Source organism: Cottoperca gobio, chromosome 6 (assembly GCF_900634415.1).
Source record: "Cottoperca gobio chromosome 6, fCotGob3.1, whole genome shotgun sequence".
Classification (NCBI taxonomy): Eukaryota; Metazoa; Chordata; class Actinopteri; order Perciformes; family Bovichtidae; genus Cottoperca; species Cottoperca gobio.
Genome location: NC_041360.1, coordinates 9,128,726 through 9,147,069, shown reverse-complemented (window position 1 = coordinate 9,147,069; position 18,344 = coordinate 9,128,726). Strand labels below are relative to the sequence as shown.

General features: G+C 40.1%; 2 protein-coding genes across 5 annotated transcripts in view; one reads left to right on the top strand and one right to left on the bottom strand.

Moving 5' to 3' along the window:
* tbxas1 (thromboxane A synthase 1 (platelet)) overlaps positions 1–3,952 on the bottom strand; it is a 61,224-nt gene extending 57,272 nt beyond the window's left edge. The window contains exon 1 of the mRNA XM_029433457.1: positions 3,934–3,952. The gene's annotated coding sequence lies outside the window, so the exon portion shown is untranslated. The remainder of the gene's footprint in view (positions 1–3,933) is intronic.
* Positions 3,953–11,856: 7,904 nt separating this feature from the next.
* The window catches only part of hipk2 (homeodomain interacting protein kinase 2), a 72,952-nt gene continuing 66,464 nt past the window's right edge, over positions 11,857–18,344 (top strand). For all 4 annotated transcript variants that reach the window (XM_029432880.1, XM_029432878.1, XM_029432879.1 and 1 more), the window contains exon 1: positions 11,857–12,197. In XM_029432880.1, coding sequence (XP_029288740.1) covers positions 12,179–12,197 — 19 coding nt within the window. In that variant the 5' untranslated portion in view covers positions 11,857–12,178. The remainder of the gene's footprint in view (positions 12,198–18,344) is intronic.

The window sequence follows — 18,344 nt, the reverse complement described above, 5'->3', positions numbered from 1 at the left end:
CTGAAGGTTGCTTTCCTTCGGCACTGCAGGCCCATCCATTCTCATTTTTTATTATTTAACCATGAATTTTATATGAACCTCAAAGAAGTACTTTATTGGCCTACTTTTGTTGGCATGCAGCGAAAATCTACTAAAGGAATATTCTATCAAAAACATGGTTGAATTTGAAAACACAGTGTTTTATGCAATTTTGTGCAGATATGTTGAGTCTTTGAATGTTCCATCTGATACACTCACAGAAACCTTAACTGGTTTTCCCAAATCATATTTTGCTTATATTATGTAATAATTAATTCATAGTAGATAAAGCTGATGGATTATCCCTGATCTTTCTCTTCAAAGTAAACCAAAAAGTGATTCTGAGACATTTAGAAGAGAACAATTATGAATTGCTCATAAAATGATTGTCATTCAGTAAATGTTATTATCTTGTAAATATCAAACACGATTCTGTATCATTTTGTCCGTTAGCTAACTATGTACTCAGGTAATCCTCACCTGTGTAGCTCCCAGCTGCTCCACCAATTAACTCTGAAGGAAAACATGTAAAGCAAAGTTAAGAATTCAGAAGAGGTAAAAGCTAAAAGGCCCATCAGGCATTAACACTGTGCCTGTCAACAAGCTAACTCTAGACCAAGCTAACTGTAGCAAGCTAATACTGGCTTTTTACTCACAGTATCACATAGTAAAGTTGTATTTACTCATATATAAATACTTTACAAACTACATGATTGGCTACTGATGACAAACTATGAATACATATGCAATAGAAGTCCATTTACATTACTGTTTAATTGAATAGTTTTCCCATTACCTGGTAAAAATGTAACAAAGCTTCATCTTTAAACATGAAGATGAGTATCTGGTATGATGTGTGGATGTGAGTGACACTTTCTTAGTGCCACTGAAAAACAATTCCTATTTGAAATGCATCATAAAAACTGTACTTTTGTAAATGTGCCCAGTTGTACCCTCTGTATCCTAATATCCGTTCTATTAATGACACACACACACACACACACACACACACACACACACGCGCGCGCACACACACACACACACACACACACACACACACACACACACACACACACACACACACACACACACACAGAGAAACACACATCCCTTAACAAACTGCTGTCCCCATCAATGAAACCCTCCTGCAGACCGGTAGACAAAAGAAACGTGCTTACGTCAACAATCAGTCGATTAAGATTTGCAGGGGAATATCTCTCCACAAGCCTGCTGCTGATTTCAATAAGTAATTCAGCCGTGATTTATAGACTTAATCCCCCACCGACAGCGTGTCCAGCCAGCTCTAATGAAACACGTTGGTTTGGATGTGATCTGAAGAGTCCAGATAGCTTTGCCATGTGGTGAAGAACATATGGATCATTGAGCTCCTCTCCAACATTCCTGAACAATCTGGACAGGACATTGAGCGCTTTATCACCACCAAGGACTCAACAGTTGCGCTGCGGAAACATCCAGCTGCTTGTTCCCAGCGGGATAAGCATCCTCTGGAAAAACAGGAAAAGACCTCTTGCACATTACTACCATGAAGTCATGTTTTGTAACTTTATCTTAATCATAGTTGTAGTTGCGTTGTCATATAGTCAGCAGAGGATAATACGATCTAATTTATACTCTGGAAACTCTGGTGGTTTGTTCTGAAACCACATCGTGACTGCTGCACGTATTGACACTTTCTAATAACTCTGTTGATAACTAATAACTAATGTAACCTTAAAAAAAGATCAGCATCACCAGCATTGTCTTTCTGACCCCCCTATGACTCACTCTGTCCGTCAGCAAAAGGACCCATTTGGATTAGCAGAACAGGTAAAAGCTCACATGTTGTGAGATCGTCTGAGAATATGTCAATAGTTCCACTCGCAACCACGGGAGCCTGAATGGATCCTGCTTCAGTTCATAGATATGGATGTAGTCACCATGGCGTCACTCGTTTGAACAGTTTTGAAGTTCAGCATTTCACCCGTTGACATCTTGTTTTTTTAACAAGAAGGGAGACGACAGGGTGGAGCTCAGTACATTTGAATGCTGAATAATGCAATTTTTAGACAACCAAAAGGGTTACAACTGACATGAACTAAAAACGTGCTGTGAAAGGGTCTGTCAGTCACGAGAGCATACCCTTCTTTATTGTCTACTTAAATGGAACCATCATTTACTAAATTAGCATCATGCTGTATTGAAGAAGATTTGAAACTAGCGATTGAGAACATAAAGCCATTAGTAAAAACAACTGTATGAAGCAGCACAGGCAAACAGGGGAGGTAACCGTAGAAACAAAACTAACTAGCTGCTTTCACCGCCATCAGAAGAGAACATTTCCTATCATGTGAAGGACGCTTTACACAGCATACTGCAGAGTTTAAGTGATTAGCTACCATTAGAGCATTGTATAGGAGAGGAGAGGAGATGCGATGAGAGGAGGATTACAGTGGCAGTAATGCCATGAGGCATTGTATTTCAGACAACATTCATCATGCTATCAGCTTCCTTATTATCAGGACTCTGTGTGGGAACATGTGGCATGCTGGCCAAACCATACACTACAACCCTCAGCTGTAAAAGCTTACCTCCCTTTTTCTATTTTCAGAGCAACAAATACCTCCGCCTCTCAATAAACATATGTAGTCGTATGTAAGGTTAGCTGGGGCACAGAGTCCAACTAGTACTGCAAGCAGGCTTTGTGCCAGCTTTCTTTACATCCCAAGTTTCTCAGTTACAGTTACAGAAAGAACACCAGACACTACAGGTGAATGAGATGAATGAAAAAAATGAATAGATATCACCCTCAAACTTCTCCAGTTGATACTTACATTATGACAAATCTTCTTTTTATTAGAAGTTTTCTGAAATATTCTGTTTAAATGTGAAAATCGGATCAAATCAAATATGCGGTCAAAGATATTTAAAGAGGGACTTTTAGATTATTTCTTGTATCACTCCATACGTTCAATATACTGCCAACAGCCATAAATAAATCAATTTTGGACATGTTTTTATGAATAACATGTTCTGTCAATCAGGCTATGAATGATACATAAACAAACCCCTCGAAACAAAGTAGGAGAAAAACTCATTTTGAGAAAACAGCCTTTAAAGATGAGTATTGTAAAAAAAAATTTACAAGACGCTATAGTGTAAACATTTTAACTAAAATATATCTACATGGATCTCCCCAGTTGATTACTTACGTTCAGACAATTGTTTTGTGTATTACAAGTTTTATAAAATGTTATGTTTAAATATATAAATGAGGCATTATCTACTATGTTGTGTTCTCTATGTTGACTTTTGGCGACTTAAGAATAAATCTGCAGAAGCAAATAGATTTTTCTTTAGTATAATAGACACATGAATATATTTATTGGGTGTTTTCTTTCCCCTAGTCTGAAAGAAAAAATCTTATTGAAGCAAAATAGCCCAAAATCTCAAAATTGAGCAGAGCATGAAAACATATTGTTTTTGCCTGTTGTGTCTCGCTTTAAAATCTTTAAAATCCCTGTGTGAGCCATCTTGTTATTCAGAATTCAACACGTGTAGTTAGGCTTCAAGAATCATAAATCACAAATCCATTGTAGGAAGATTGCCCGTTCATTTTTCTGCAGACTCCAGCAGGTGTCACTCTAACCTGTGATCTCCAATGCAGGAATAAGAGCTGAAACTACCAAACAAACCTGACAGGGACTGTCTGGATCTGCAAGAGGTGGGGTCAGTCAATCAGTCATTCAGACACTGCTCTGCATTCACCATGGGTGAGTTCACCAGAGGTTCAACCCTGCCCAGCAGAGCAGTGTGAAACCCAGTCTGCCTGCCACACTCTGGAACACACTCTGCTGAACCCACAGCCCCAGGGGGAGGAAATGTTTTCTACTCATGCTAAAAAAAAAATTCTCCTACCTCTTTCTGTTTGTGTGCAAAACTGCTTTAGCTCAGCATTTAAGCCATTCCGAGATAACGATCGTTAACGCTCTTTGGCGGCATTTCCTTGTAGACAGTGAGAGCATTCATCTCAAGGAAATAGAAGAGGAGAGACATTCTTTCTGTTAAAACGAGGGAGGCTTTTTGATTTCCCAGAGCATGCACGGCTTGTGCTTTTCAGCATGTCAGACAGGAAAGAAACAGCCGTGCATATGCCTACAGCACTTGAGAAACCACTGACAAGGGCTGTGTTTCAAGGACAAAACCTTTAGTTTGTTTTGCTGAGGAGTAAAGTTGAAAGTGTGGGAGTAATTCTCTATTTGTCTCTGGACTTCGACTTCCCTGAACCCTGTCATTTCTAATCTTGGGGGCACAGCTGCTTTCATGCAATGCAAGTTTGTATGCACATCTTCAGTGTTCTATAGCATATAAATCTTCATGTATATTGATAACAGGTTACATAACTTCCACAGCAGCTGCAACCTCACAAACAAACAGGATTGTACATGTTCTGGACAAAGTTTCTCTTTCCCTCTCTGTGCATGCATATGTGTGCCTGTGCATGCATTTGTTGTGCCCGTGTGTATATGCATTGGCACAGATAATAAAAACGCAAAAGAGAAATAAGAAACACTACCTTCAGCAGTGGTGTAAGTTGCATCAAAAGCACTCACATTGTTTGAAAGTGCTACATCTTAAGTGGTTAATGTTCATCCCACAATAGAGGAGCTGAAACCTGGTGTGTCTCTTTAAGGTACACTATACATGGAAGGCACTCTGCTTGTTGTAACACTAAACAGTTCTCAAAGAGAAAGAAAGTAGGGGTTGCATTCACTCTTTCCCTTTTTTCAGTTGTGTGATCAATCATGCAAGGCTGGGTTACATGCTAATTCTGGCTAATGTGTGTAGAAACCTATTTAACTTTGTAAAGACTTTATTTCACATGCAGTGGTGTTGGCTTAGGTCAGTCCATACTGATTACCCTTCAGACTTAAAGCCCTAAATTCCCCTTGAAGGCTTTGTCTGACATTTGAAACCCCCTACTGGCATGCAGGTTCGATTTCATTTTCGGGGGTCAAAACCAGAAAGGTAAAAAAGTGTTAAACAAATACAGAGTGTTCACAGTGAATATATATTATATATATATATATGAGCGGTACAGATGGCATGTCCATATGTGTTATTTGCTCTTTTTGCTGGCCTGTGTTTAACATGGTGGACTAGAGGCTGGGATGGAACAGTGAGGTGATGTTATTTGGGTCCCAAGTGTGCTATTTTTCACATTTCAGATTCAATAGCTTAATGGAGTACAAAATAAAATCAATATCAGTTTAAGTGAACTCTATGTTTGGAATAGTATCACCGCTTTACCTTGACGTCCAACAGGGAACTGAAGTCGTTATATTCATGAGTGCTCTTCAAAGCCACCAGACTCCATTGACAAAAATAGTAATTGTACCTCACAAAACATGGGACACATGCATGAACATCAACCCTACAGCCACAGTCAGATGTTGTATAAGCTTTGGTCTACAGTAACATGTCTGTTAACACCAAACAGACTGTATCTGTTCCTTTTGCTGCAGAAAACAGAAAAGTATTGCTGCAAAAATGTTGTAGCATACATGAGAATGACACTGCATGTAACTGCAGATGTTTGGCATCTGGATGGAAAAAGAATCAAATCCGGGTGTAAAGCGAAGAGATCAGAAAAAACAAAAAGCTCTTCATACTGTGTCAACATTTTGTAATGAATTTGTGATGACTCGGCTTATTATGTGTATTAGTCATAGTGTGTACCATCTAAGAATCAAACCTTGTACTACATGTAAGACAGTAAGTACTTTCTTCTTCAGGATTCTTTGGACTGTGCTACAACACGGATTAGTTGGTTGGTTACCAAGGCAACCTGTCTATTAATTGTCCTAGCAGTTTTGTCTGCAGCCTGGTAGAGCCCTTACCCTTCCCTTCCACCGTGACCTCAGGAGGCCGTGTCCGTCCCGTAACATTGTGTCAATGATAAACCTCTCACAAACATCCAAAGACCATCCCCGGCTGAGCAGTGGAAAGAACAAGCAGCACCAAAGAGACACAGAGACACACGAGACAGGACGTTGCAACACAATAAAAGAACATTTCGAGAAGCGTATTGCTGAGTGCTCAAAAAGCAAAAAAAGAGAAAGAGAAGCTACTCAGTGTGCTCTAGATTTTTTTATAAGGCATGACAAATTGCTTGATTGTTGAAAACAGAACTGCATGCATTGGTGCGTGTGAAGCATATGGGATAATCATTTACAGCTTTGGGTTGTAATTCATGCGGCTTGTTTGTTGTTAAAGAAATACCGTAGCTCAATCAAAAAGGGAGTCGATGCAAAAATCACTGACAAATCTAAATTCTGTTTACTCTGCCGAGGTGCCTGGTAAAAACCACCAGCTCTCGCAGGCAGGAAAAACAACACACTCGTACAAACCAACAAAAACCACAAAACGCCTTTTGCACAAAAGAAAGCACAGCTTTTGTGTAGGAGAGTTGTCATTCGTTTAACAACTCAGATATTTTTATAGTTTAATTTCCTCTTTTAAGATATATTTCCTCATGAGTGTTTATCAGGTGTTGTAGATGGCGTAATGAACACTGATATATAATTGGGTACCTCTTACTGAGTTCGTCATGAAGCTTGATTGTCATTGAGAGGAAAATCATCAAAGTAATCAAGTCTTCTAATGCTAAAGCTGAAACATGTTCATGACGACTGCAACACATCGAGTTAAACAACAGCGAACATGGAAGTCAAGGCTGATGCAGACAGTGGTGGAAAGTAACATACATGTACCCAAGTACTGAATTCAAGTACAATTTTGTAGTACTTATACTTTCCTTGAGTAGATTTTTATTCTGCTTTATACTTCTACTCCAGGGAATTATTATACTTTTTACTTCACTAAATGTATTTGATAACTGTAGTTAGTAGTTACTTTGCACCTGAAGACTTAAACAAACCTATGAGTATGTGGAATACAATGCATTGTTATACAGTAAATTAAACCACCCAATAATTTAAAAACAATTAATACAATTAGCTTTTGCAGGCAACTACAACATTAAAATGTGTGTTAAATGTTAATGTATTAATACAAAGAATCTAAAATTATAATGTATATTATTATTACTATAGAGCCCATTTGGCTGCATGGAAAGTACTTTTACTTTTATACTTTAAGTACATTTTCTTGAATCCTGGTATTAGTTCTTAGTCCATAAGTAAAGGATCTTAATACTTCTTCCATCACTGTATGCAGACGTCAATAAATGTTTCTAAAAGTTCTGTGTTTGTGAGAGGATTTGTTATGACCTGCTGTAGTTACCTCTGGAAGTCATTAACTCACAAATGTTACTGATGCATGAAATGATTTGACGTTACACGTGAAAACAGATTAGTTGGTCCTTGTACCAAACAGGAATTTGTTGTTATTCAGGCATGTTTTTTATTTCTCAAACAAACTAGCTGAGAGAAAGTGATTTTCCCATGGAAATGTCAATTTAAAAGTCAATGATGTCAGCGAAACAAGAAACAACCCTGATTTCTAACATGTAAGAGGTAATAATTGGACCTGCGGGACTAAACAGTAGAGTAAAGCAGTTAGGGGTCTGAATCAGCACAGAGGCTATTTCAGTTCTATACGAGAGGTTAGAGGTCAGTAACCACTGAGCATGTTTTCCACCGACACAGGAGGGGCAGAGGGAAAACACAAGATGTTTGGGTTCCTTGACTTCCCTTTAAGAGAATGAACATAATGAGAGATGGGAAGAGGTATTTATTTATATAGGACCACCTACGTAACTCAGTTTTGGATATAAGACGCACCTGAACAAGTACGAGGCAATAGGAGATAATGAAAGAGTGGTAGCCAACAGTATATAAAGCACAAGTATAGGCAATTGCTGTGTAATAATAGAGATGAAATATGTATTTTCACATTGTTTTTGAAGTCTCAGGAAAGTTCAAGCAGTTTTTGTTGTGTACACTCGACGCAACCGCACTCAAACCAGACTTAACTTGTGTTTAAACTTAAGATGTGTGTCCTCTAACTCTGCAGGCTGCACTCCGTCCTGTGTCAACACAAACAGGATCATCCAATACTCAGTAGAAGTGAGTCTTGAGTAAATACACTCTGTAAGTCTTTATAATTACAGTGGGTTTAATTCTATCTGCTGCGTTTGTTCCATACTTGTTCACCCGTAATAACAGTTTGTATTCTTTTACTCACCCGGACAATAAGGTATCAAATAACAGAGACTGCAAACAAACAGGTCACCTGGGATGACATGTGTTAACCAAAAACCTTAAAGAGGTACAGGCGCAGACTAATTATTTTGTGTTCGATTGCTCAATTAAAACCCTTGAAATTAAAAAAAATTCTTTTGGATACAGCAAAATGAAAATGCAAATACACTTCCAAACCTCAAGCACAACGCACGGCACAGATAAGTGTCATCGGAAAGAGGTATCGGATAATAGCAAGAGACATTTTGGTCTCATAGTATGCTGTGTATGCTATGACTGGGGAACCAGTTAGTACTAGCGGTGGCCCTAGAGGCCTGGGGCCATATTATAATTGCACATCCTGCACTGCCGGCAGAAACACAACTGTGTCTCATTTCTTAAATGAAATAAACCAGAATTACCGGCTTGTGTTTGTATGCCAACTAGTGAAGTTACAGTTTACATCCATGTCTGTCCACAATGTCATCGCTTCACTTGATGTTATTAGAGATGTGTGTGAATTTGTCACAATTAACATTATGAACTCTTGAGTTATGGCCAAAATGTGTTTTTTGAGGTCAGAGTGACCTTGACTTTTGACCTTCGACTTTTGATCACCAAAATCTAATCAGTTCATCCTTGAGTCCAAGTGAATGTTTTTGGCGAATATGAAGACATTTCCTCATGGCGTTTCTGAGATATCATGTTCAGGAGAATGGCACGGACGGATGGACAGACAGAGGGACAGACGGACGAGCACAGAGGCATACAAATGTGAAACTTTTATTAACCTTTAGTTAATAACAAATCCTCACATTTCCAGTATTATTCTAGTTATCTATCTTAATCCTTTCTTCTTACAGTCAACCTCCCACCTCTTATTAGTTGTTAATCTACCTGTTTTATTGTTTAGTGGGATATATCCACATGCACCACATCAACCTGTGTGTTATCGTCACTCACTGGGATTTGTAGTTCTGGCCCGTTACTCACATTTGTCCTACACGATGAACATGGGGGGGAAGGAGAAGCATTAATCCGACGTAATTACCTCGGCCCATCTGTCCGTCTGTCTGTCTGTTTGCTCAACATGTCATCATCTGTTGGTCTGTCACGCACAATGTCTTCCACATCCCCTGACTGGGCTTTAATGAAACTTCAGGGCATAATTGCTGTGTTCGGACATTTTGAAAACATTACATTAGGGTTATATTACACTGATTGGCCTAAGTTGGGTGTTATAACATTGGTTTAATAACCTGTTACACAACTTGTTGACCAAATCATTTGATTTCCTAATGGTAAGATTTTAGAGTTAAACACTTGCTTGTGTTTATGTAGAGGAGGTCCATTTGGGAAAGCAACACAAGCAGTCAGAAAGAAGTTCACACAAAACACTTGAAATGGAACTTTTGAGTTATTTCCCAAACAGTTGGGAAATACCTTTTTGCAGAGCTCAATCCTGGTTCAACTTCAGCCCTGATTGTACTTTCATAAAGTTATAGCTATGCAATGAATGGCTGTAATGAACATTGTGAGTTCACTTTTTTTTTTGAAATCTCCAAATACGTTTAAAGTTATATTTAAATAAATTGATCTGCGTGTGTGGCAAATTAAAACAATTAAAATATGATAATAAACTTAGATTTAGAAGTATATAAAGACACTGTATCTTACTGTATGCCTATATCCGTCTGGGAATAATTAAGGACCTGAACATGTTGTTGTGTATTTTATACTGTACATTCAGGATATTCTCAATCTTACATGTTAAGCATATCGGTATAGAGCTGTTCACCACGGCATGGTACACAGTATGTCCCTTTAGGAACATAGTGGCTTTTGTTGAGGAAGTAGCATGAATAAACAATGCACTGTTGATGTGAGGCTTGCATTACTTGGGTTTTTTAATGCCAAACAAATACAGGTTTGCAGACCCTGTGGGCCTCTATGACCTCATTGTACTGTATGTCCTGTCCTGCATTTACATCACCACGTAGACGTGGTCAGCTCTATGTATATGATGTATATGACATACTTAAACTGAATGAGTAATTGCATAACTCGCTGCAAAGCTGCATGGTTTAGAACATGCACAGTATGAAGATAGAGCATCACTGATTGCTTTTTCACAGTGACACAATGTGACTTTGTGATGAAATATTTGATTCTTTTATCCGACTATGGTGAGATCCAAGCACTTCTATATAGCTTTCAAATGTATTTCCAGTTTAGTGTACTTTAGGCTATAGGGTGAAATAGCTCTGCTGCTCTAATGCACTTGCCACATTAACAACCACCCACATGTCTAAATCGACATGTTTAATTTAGAGGTTTGTGCGTATATTTGATGTGAGTGCATTTTAGGATCGCTAGTAAATGAGAGATTACTCACATTTGTGTGAGCCTATGTAATCCGATTCCGCTCCAGTTCATTCTGTGCAGACCTCATGTCGTCATTCTGTAGCAGCCTACTGTAGGAGCGCTTCAGCCTCACGCAGGCCTGACCAAACACCCGCAGCATCATCCAACACAGATGCACTTTGCACGGCTGTGAATAACGTCGACAGCTGTTTGACGATATAGTCACATCATGTCCAAATAATAACTACATCATGTACAAATAAGTTGCCTCTGTACTTGATCCTGCTGTTTCTGTTTCTGTTTCTGATTCTACTAATTAAATATTTTATTTTCCTTGGGTTTTTTGTCTTACCATAATGTTATGATTATCTGCTTTTATGTTAAACACTTTGTGTTGCATTATATTCATGGATTCTGCTTAAAGTGTATTATTATTACTATTATGTGTACACTTTTTATAAATAATAATAATACTTCTTATTGTTATCATTATTATTATTATTATTATTATTATTATTATTATTATTATTATTAGTAGTAGTAGTAGTAGTAGTAGTAGTAGTAGTAGTAGTAGTAGTAGTAGTAGTAGTAGTAGTAGTAGTAGTAGTAGTAGTATTTTTTAATCTACTTTAAATACATTCTAATATTTTATTTATTTTTCATTGTGTTGTAAATGTTATAATGTTTCTGTTCGCCTTTCTTCACTTTGAACTGCATATGTGTGTGAATGTGAAATAAACTTGCCTTGCTGAGTCGTAGTTATTATTGTTATTATAAACATATCTTGTTTTAATAGTTTTGCCATTCCTTATATTCTTTTTTTGTAAATAAAAATTGTGTTCTTTATACCATTGTAAAGTTTTAACATGATTTAGGTCGAGGCTTGAATTAAGCCCAGTGGATTTGCTGCCTCTGTCTGCACTGTAGTTTGTTTCATCTTTATTATGTTGGTGTATTTTTGAATTGTGCAGATTAAATTAAATTAATAATAAAAAAAACAACATATATTCTTCTCTTTTTTTTTTCTTTTTAAAGGATACACATTGTTGTTCATTATTCTTGTTTTTGTGATGATATCCCTCCGTAAACAATGATCATAATGATGATGATGATGATGATGATGATGATGATGATACGTCTCTTATTATAGTTTTTGTTTTGGAGTCCAGAGTGATGCGTCTCCTCGTTGCCTCCATCGACTCGCTCGTCACTCGACTCGCTCACTGTACACCAAACTCGCTGCGCTCTGACCACTGCAACTTTTGCAGAGACTCCTCACTCCACAGACATGTCGCACAATAGCTGAAGTAAACCTGTCACCGTCCGCGGCTCATCATCTGAGCCTCCACAAACACACTGCAGCTGGGATTTCAATGGCACAGCCTCTCCTCTGTCGCTCCCCTCGCGTCGGACCGTACGTTTGAAAACGTCTGGATATGAATTATGAGCATTTTCCTCACTAATGAACTGGGCCAGTAATGCAGGAGACCGCGGCGACTCTCTCATCACTGTTTCAAGATGGCAGATTTTCATTGAGTTTTGAACAGAAATCTCCCTTTATTCTTTTGCCATGAATAACAGAAATCCTTGCACCGATGGCCCCTGTATACGAAGGTAAGATGCTTTTGAAAATGTGCGGTTTTCCCCGCTGTGCGGGGCTCTGTCACTGAGCCCATCAATTGTGATACAATTGTGGGTGATACGGAGACAGAGATGCGTTGCTCCCTCTCCTTTTTCTCTCAAGAACATTAAACATATATTAAAATTATATTATCCAAACCCTGCCATAAGTAGGATGTTACATTCCCTACAGCTCTGTGCATTAGGGCTGATGGTCAATGTTAAAGAATATGAGTAAATACTCAGATTGCGCTGCCAGTCTGAGCTGTGTCCGTAAAAATAGCGCTGATAAGGGCAGCAAACCTTCCTGAATAAGGTCAAAAACAAGCATGTGTGTAACATACAGCAGTGTAAATGTTGTGAATGTTGTGTTGTCCCTCATGTTTGTTCCTGGTACAAATTATAGCTCAAAGAAGGAATGAAAGAAGGTCGGAGATTAATCGCTGCGAGTTTCGCCTCTGTCATTCTTATAGCTCCGATTATTTCGCACAAATCTTAGCACCGACTGACTTCACATCTTTCAGTACATAAGTAAATTGAAATGTTCTAATTTTTCTTCCGGGAAACATAAGGCAAGCTTAAATTCAAGCGTGTATTTGCTATCGCTGCAGCATTGTAGCTGTGACTAATCCAATTGAAAGAATGCTACCCTGCATGCTTTTCTAAATTGTTTGCTGTCATACATTTTTTTATTCTAAGCGATCATATACACACAAACAATGTGTTTGCTTTGCAATGTCGTTGTAAGGTTGGTTATAAATGTTAAACAGGGACATTATAATCCGTGCATGATCGGGGGTCTGTGGATGGTACAAATGCAACTACACAAATAATACCAATAGATGAAATAGTATGATGAAACAGGGGCATTAGTATAATGGGATTGTAATTTCATATTAGATGTTGCTTTAATTCCGCTGTAGTGATGTATCATTCAGAAGTATACTTACTGTAGCCTGTAGAGATGCTTTTCTGTCATACAATAAGACAGATCGCCTCTAATAGCATTTCTAAAGGAACCAGAGGTTTACATGCTGATCAGAAGCTTATGCAAACTGAATAGTAGCACAAAGCAAATGATGACCCTTGATGTTTCCAATATTTATTTTTGAGCAGCCTCATGTTTGCTATCTTCTTGTGTACTATAGTCCCTCTGCTGGTGTTAAAGGGAAGCCCTTCTCTTCTATTAAAAACTACCATTGAGAAAAATAACTATTGAAAAGTAATACTACACATTTTAAAGTGGTATTACAGAATTATCACAAGCAAAAGAGGGCACTAATAGGAATATGTAGGTTATTTAATAGGATGCTATAGAAGATACAGTGTGATGAATAACAGTTACGTTGCTACAAACTCCTCACTTATGTGATGTGATGTCACTATAGGAATATTGTGGTAATTTTTCATTAGGGGTGTTGAAGCTTACAGGCATAGCCCGAGACGACAGGCGTTTCAACATGAAAAGGAAAGTTGAAATGAGACTCCTATGCAAAAAGGTAATTAGTGTAAATTACATTCCCCGGCTTTCCCCCTCGCCATGCAGAGAAGGAGAAGGGAAGAGAAAGAGGCGGCAGGGGGAATTAATTACCTTGCCTGTCCTCCTCGGTGTTGGAGAGGCCTGTTATGTAGAGCAGTCATGGAAATGACCAAAGTCTCCGTTGGAAAATAGGTTTGGGGGCTGAGACCAGCTATTATGGTGATTACTCACCCTCGACTACAGGGCAGCAAATAACTTAAATCTATCTGATTAACTACTTCCTTTGATAGTTAAAAGTTTAGCTTGTTGACGAAAAACGCTTTACAGGAGACATTTGTTTGCTTAACTTGATTTGACATTATTAGGAATTATTTATTTTTTAAACATGGTGGAGATTTTCAGGAATGTTTATGAAGCTCAAAGTGGTCATTTGTGTGTCTGTGTTCCTGTTGGTTGTGCTTTTTTTCTTCGTTTTTTTCTTCATGTTTGCCTTTGGTCCTTCCTGGCCCAGACAGAAGGCCATCAGGCGGGCCTGCTGGCAGGCAGGGCAGTGGTGTGATCACCCTGGGAGCCTGGTCTCATAACCCAAACTGACACCTTGATGGATGTCGGATGAACAGAGCAGGTCCAGCAGCCCCCAGCTGTGGAAAAGCTAATATTCACACACCGCCAAACCCTGCCTGCCTGCCCTCTTCCCTGGCTAGATATTGGTATTGTGGTGTGCTCATGCCTGCATGTGTGCATCTGTCTCTATCTGCGTCCACACACATGTGCTGTCACCCATTTGTAGGGCAGGCGTGCAAGAGGATTAGACAGCTGCAGAGCTGGGCACCAGGCAGGGAGGCAACTTCATTTGCCTCTCACAGGTCAACCGGTGCTATTCCAGAGAAGATTCATTCATTCACACCTGGAAAAACTGACAGAGTATGACTCAGAGGCTGATGATGATGATAGTGTGGACAGGCACTGCAGCATCACAGGCAGATTAATGTTGTATCCATCCATCCACACGGACATTATGTGTTAATGCGACTTTGAATTATCGTGGTTTTCCTGGTATGGGGAATGCACCCTGAACCTCATTTGAGGGGAAGTTACTCCTCTGCGGACAGACGGACAGACGGACAGACAGACAGACGGACAGACTTTCTCAGAAACTGTCCTCAACTCTCCCTCCTGCTTCCCCTCAAGCTTGTTTGGACCCGCTTGATTGATATCTTCCTCACAGGCCACGACACAGACTTAGACTCCAAGGTTGCAGCACTTTAAACTTTGATTAGAATTGCAGGAAGAACCCTGGGGGCCTTTGGGGGGCCGCGCCCCGTGCCAGAGTCAGGGGAACCGAGGAGGGGCTCTCTTCCTGACTGTCCATGACAAGCAGGGTGGTGTGTTTAGCTCTTCACTGTCCACAACGGAGAGAGAGGAGGGAGGATAGCTAAACAGTTGGAGGGGTGATGGTTAAATAGCTCACAGGAAAGAGCATTCATCACTCAAATCTGGGTACCATTGGGAATGTTTATCTCTTGTTTTTCACTGTCACTCAGCGGCCGGTTTGATCTGTTTGTTGACCTGACGCGTCACCTCATGACTTGTTGTTTGGAAGGCGGTTTGCTCCGAAAGGGTTATGAAAATGGATAAGCTGTCTTTACAAGTATCGCTTTTGCATTATTCAAAGCTTCCTGAATCTGAAAAGGAAAGAGAAATCCAGAGTTTGGGGATTCTTTGTGCTATTGATTTGTTGGAGCATTTAGTAGAAGAAGCTGAGGCTTTGGAGGGAAATAGAATGTGAGTTTTGTGCGCGATGAGGTGTGTGTGTGTAGCTCTCAGATGAAGACGAGGGAATATATGAGCTCTCTGATGTGCTGAAATAGTTCACAGGTGTGATCTGAGGCTTTTGGAAACAGATGATGGGTGGGAAGGGGGGGGGAGTCAGACTGAAGTGAAATGACAGGTTAGTAAAGGCTAGTCTGACACAGGAGGCCCAGCCTTGAATATGAGCAGAATACTTCTGGCTATTTCAACAGGCTCAACTTTTCATATACTCCTTTCAGCAAATTTCTCTGGAGTAAAACTGCCTCCAGTACTCCAGCACATCACTCTTCTTGCTCTTTTTCTTTCATTCTTTTTTTTTTTTTTAGCTCGGAAGAAATTCAATTGAGATGCAAGGGGACTTTGCAATTCTCATTTTCTCTTCAGTCAGTAAGCCTCCTGTTTTAGTGCTTCTGCCATATGTTTCAGACCTCTCTCGGAAACGACTCTGAAAGCCGTGCTCCGAGGTCCTTGAAGCGGGAGACCACATCAATTGCTGACATTAGTTGTTTTTTATCGAAGGGGAAGGGGGAGGCTGGCTGTGATGGAGCCTCAACTCTGTCGACTGCTTACACAAGGCATTTCCGTGTTGGTTGTCATGCATGTGTGAAGGCCCTTTTTTCCCCCTGCACTGTTGTTTCACACTGTGTATGGTGTCAGCTTGTGTGGAACAGCTGCCTCTGGCTCTGACTAGCAGTGTAATGACTCCAGGCTCTGTTAAGGATTAAACTAGTGTAGCAGGCATCTTGCTCTACTTTCTGGCCTGTAGTATAAAAGTCTATATGGATTTAAGCTGCAAATAGGTAGGGCTGCAACTGATGATTCTTTTTTTTAATAATTGATTAATCTGCTAATCTAGATTAATCGATTAATGGTGTTAAGATTTTTAGTTTATGATACAAAACAGAGAACAACAGGAAACCGCCATTTTTGCATGAAAAAAACAATTAATTGATTATCAAAATAGTTTCTGTCGATCCACTAATCGATTATCCGACTGACCGTTGCAGCTCCACAAATATGTGATATCGCATTTTAAACGTGATGGTGTAAATACATCATTGTGCTCTTGATTGCTGGAATTAACAACGTAAACACTCACAACCCACCGTATTTTAATCATTTGACTGCTGAATGTGTAATTTGTTCTCTAAATGGATTTGTAGGATTTTGGAAACCCGGGTGGCACATTAACTAAAAAAAATGTCCACTCCTTGTATCTGAGGATCGCGCCGGGAGACGAAAATAGATGAATGTCCCTCTTAAATCTAGATAGCATCCTCTTGCTAAAAGTAGAGTAATAACAGCTCTACAGCAAGGATGAGAGCAGCATCTGTTTAAAAAAAAGTGCTGAGAGTCTCTGCACCTTATGACACATCCATTGCTTTGATCTGCTATGAGAGCCACGGTTCAAACAAAGGTTCACATTTTACTGCTTCTCAACACAGCACAGGGTGAATGAGGCCTTTTGTTAACTGGGGCATGCTAAGTAATAATTACACTGCGATTCCTTGAGTATAAAGGGCACTTTATATGCTGAAGGTGTCAAATCGTTTTTCTTTTAATATACAGTATATTCAAGTGAATAATAATGCACAGTGCAGCACGAGCATGATCTGCATTTTACTTGCATGCCATATAGCGCATGCTCACTTTTCAATCATCATTCGACAATGACCCTTCCAATTTACACCCCCCACCCCCACATCTATCTGTTATCTGTCCTTCCATCCCGCTCTGTTTGTTGATAAGCCGAGAGGCCATTGGCCAGCACACATGGTGCCCATGTGATACTTCAGCGACAGCCTGCTGGCCAGATTGGAAGCCCCCATGTATGTCTGTGTGTGTGTGAGAGGTCTAACTACTGTAGCTTTTTTGTTCTCCCTAATCATGACCCCCACTCAAAAAGCCCTCAGACTCCCCCACCGCTTCCCGCCTCACTCAGTCCCCCCTGGCTTGTCTTATTGCCATCACTAACCCCCCACACCAAACCACCAGCTTGTTTGTGGAGCACACTGTCCCAGGTCTTAATCCTATTGTTTATGATAATGCCCCCCCCCATACCAGTCTATGTGACATCGCACTCTCTGGAATAGAACTGCCACTGCTGGCTAATTTGGCCTTTCAACTTGACACGTCACATTGAACATGCACATGCAAAGCTGGTTAAAACAAAGTTGAACAAAGCTCTGAATGTGGTGCAAAGACAACAGATGTACAATTACAGATGCTACAGATTAATGGTGAGGGCAACCATCACGCTCAGAGCCACTTCATTTAAACAAAAGATCCTAACCGTCTCTCTCCATATTACACGAAGCGCGGAGTGAAAAATGGTTCTGCAGGTTTTAATCAAGCCTTTCATAACCTCCACACTTCCTCTTCTTCAGAGTGAAGGAGACGGGGCGGGAGGTTGAGGATGGAGTGCGAGAGGGGGTGTGTTTACAGACAGATATTGAAATGAGCAGCAAAGGATCGACTTGTGCAGAAAGAATAGGGCACTGATGTTGGCGTTTTTAGGGTGCATGCTCTCGTTTGCATTGACATAGACCCAGCTACGGGCTCTGCCATGTCCAGCCAATGTGGTCTAAGTGCCGCTGCCAGCCCCATCACCACTCCTGGCTCCGGCCCCTCTCGGTCATGGAAGGGAAGTGAAGCGATGGGTGGCTGCTGGCGGCCCCTTCACAGATGGCTGCAGGTACAGCGCTACGCTTGGCTGATAACCAAAGGACTTCAAAGCTCAGACAAGCGCTCAAGCCCATTTCTGTCCAGAGCCAGGAGGCGTACGGCACAGAACAGAGAAAGGAGATGGCGATAGACTAGGACCGGGGAAGTCAAAAGAGTCAACAGGC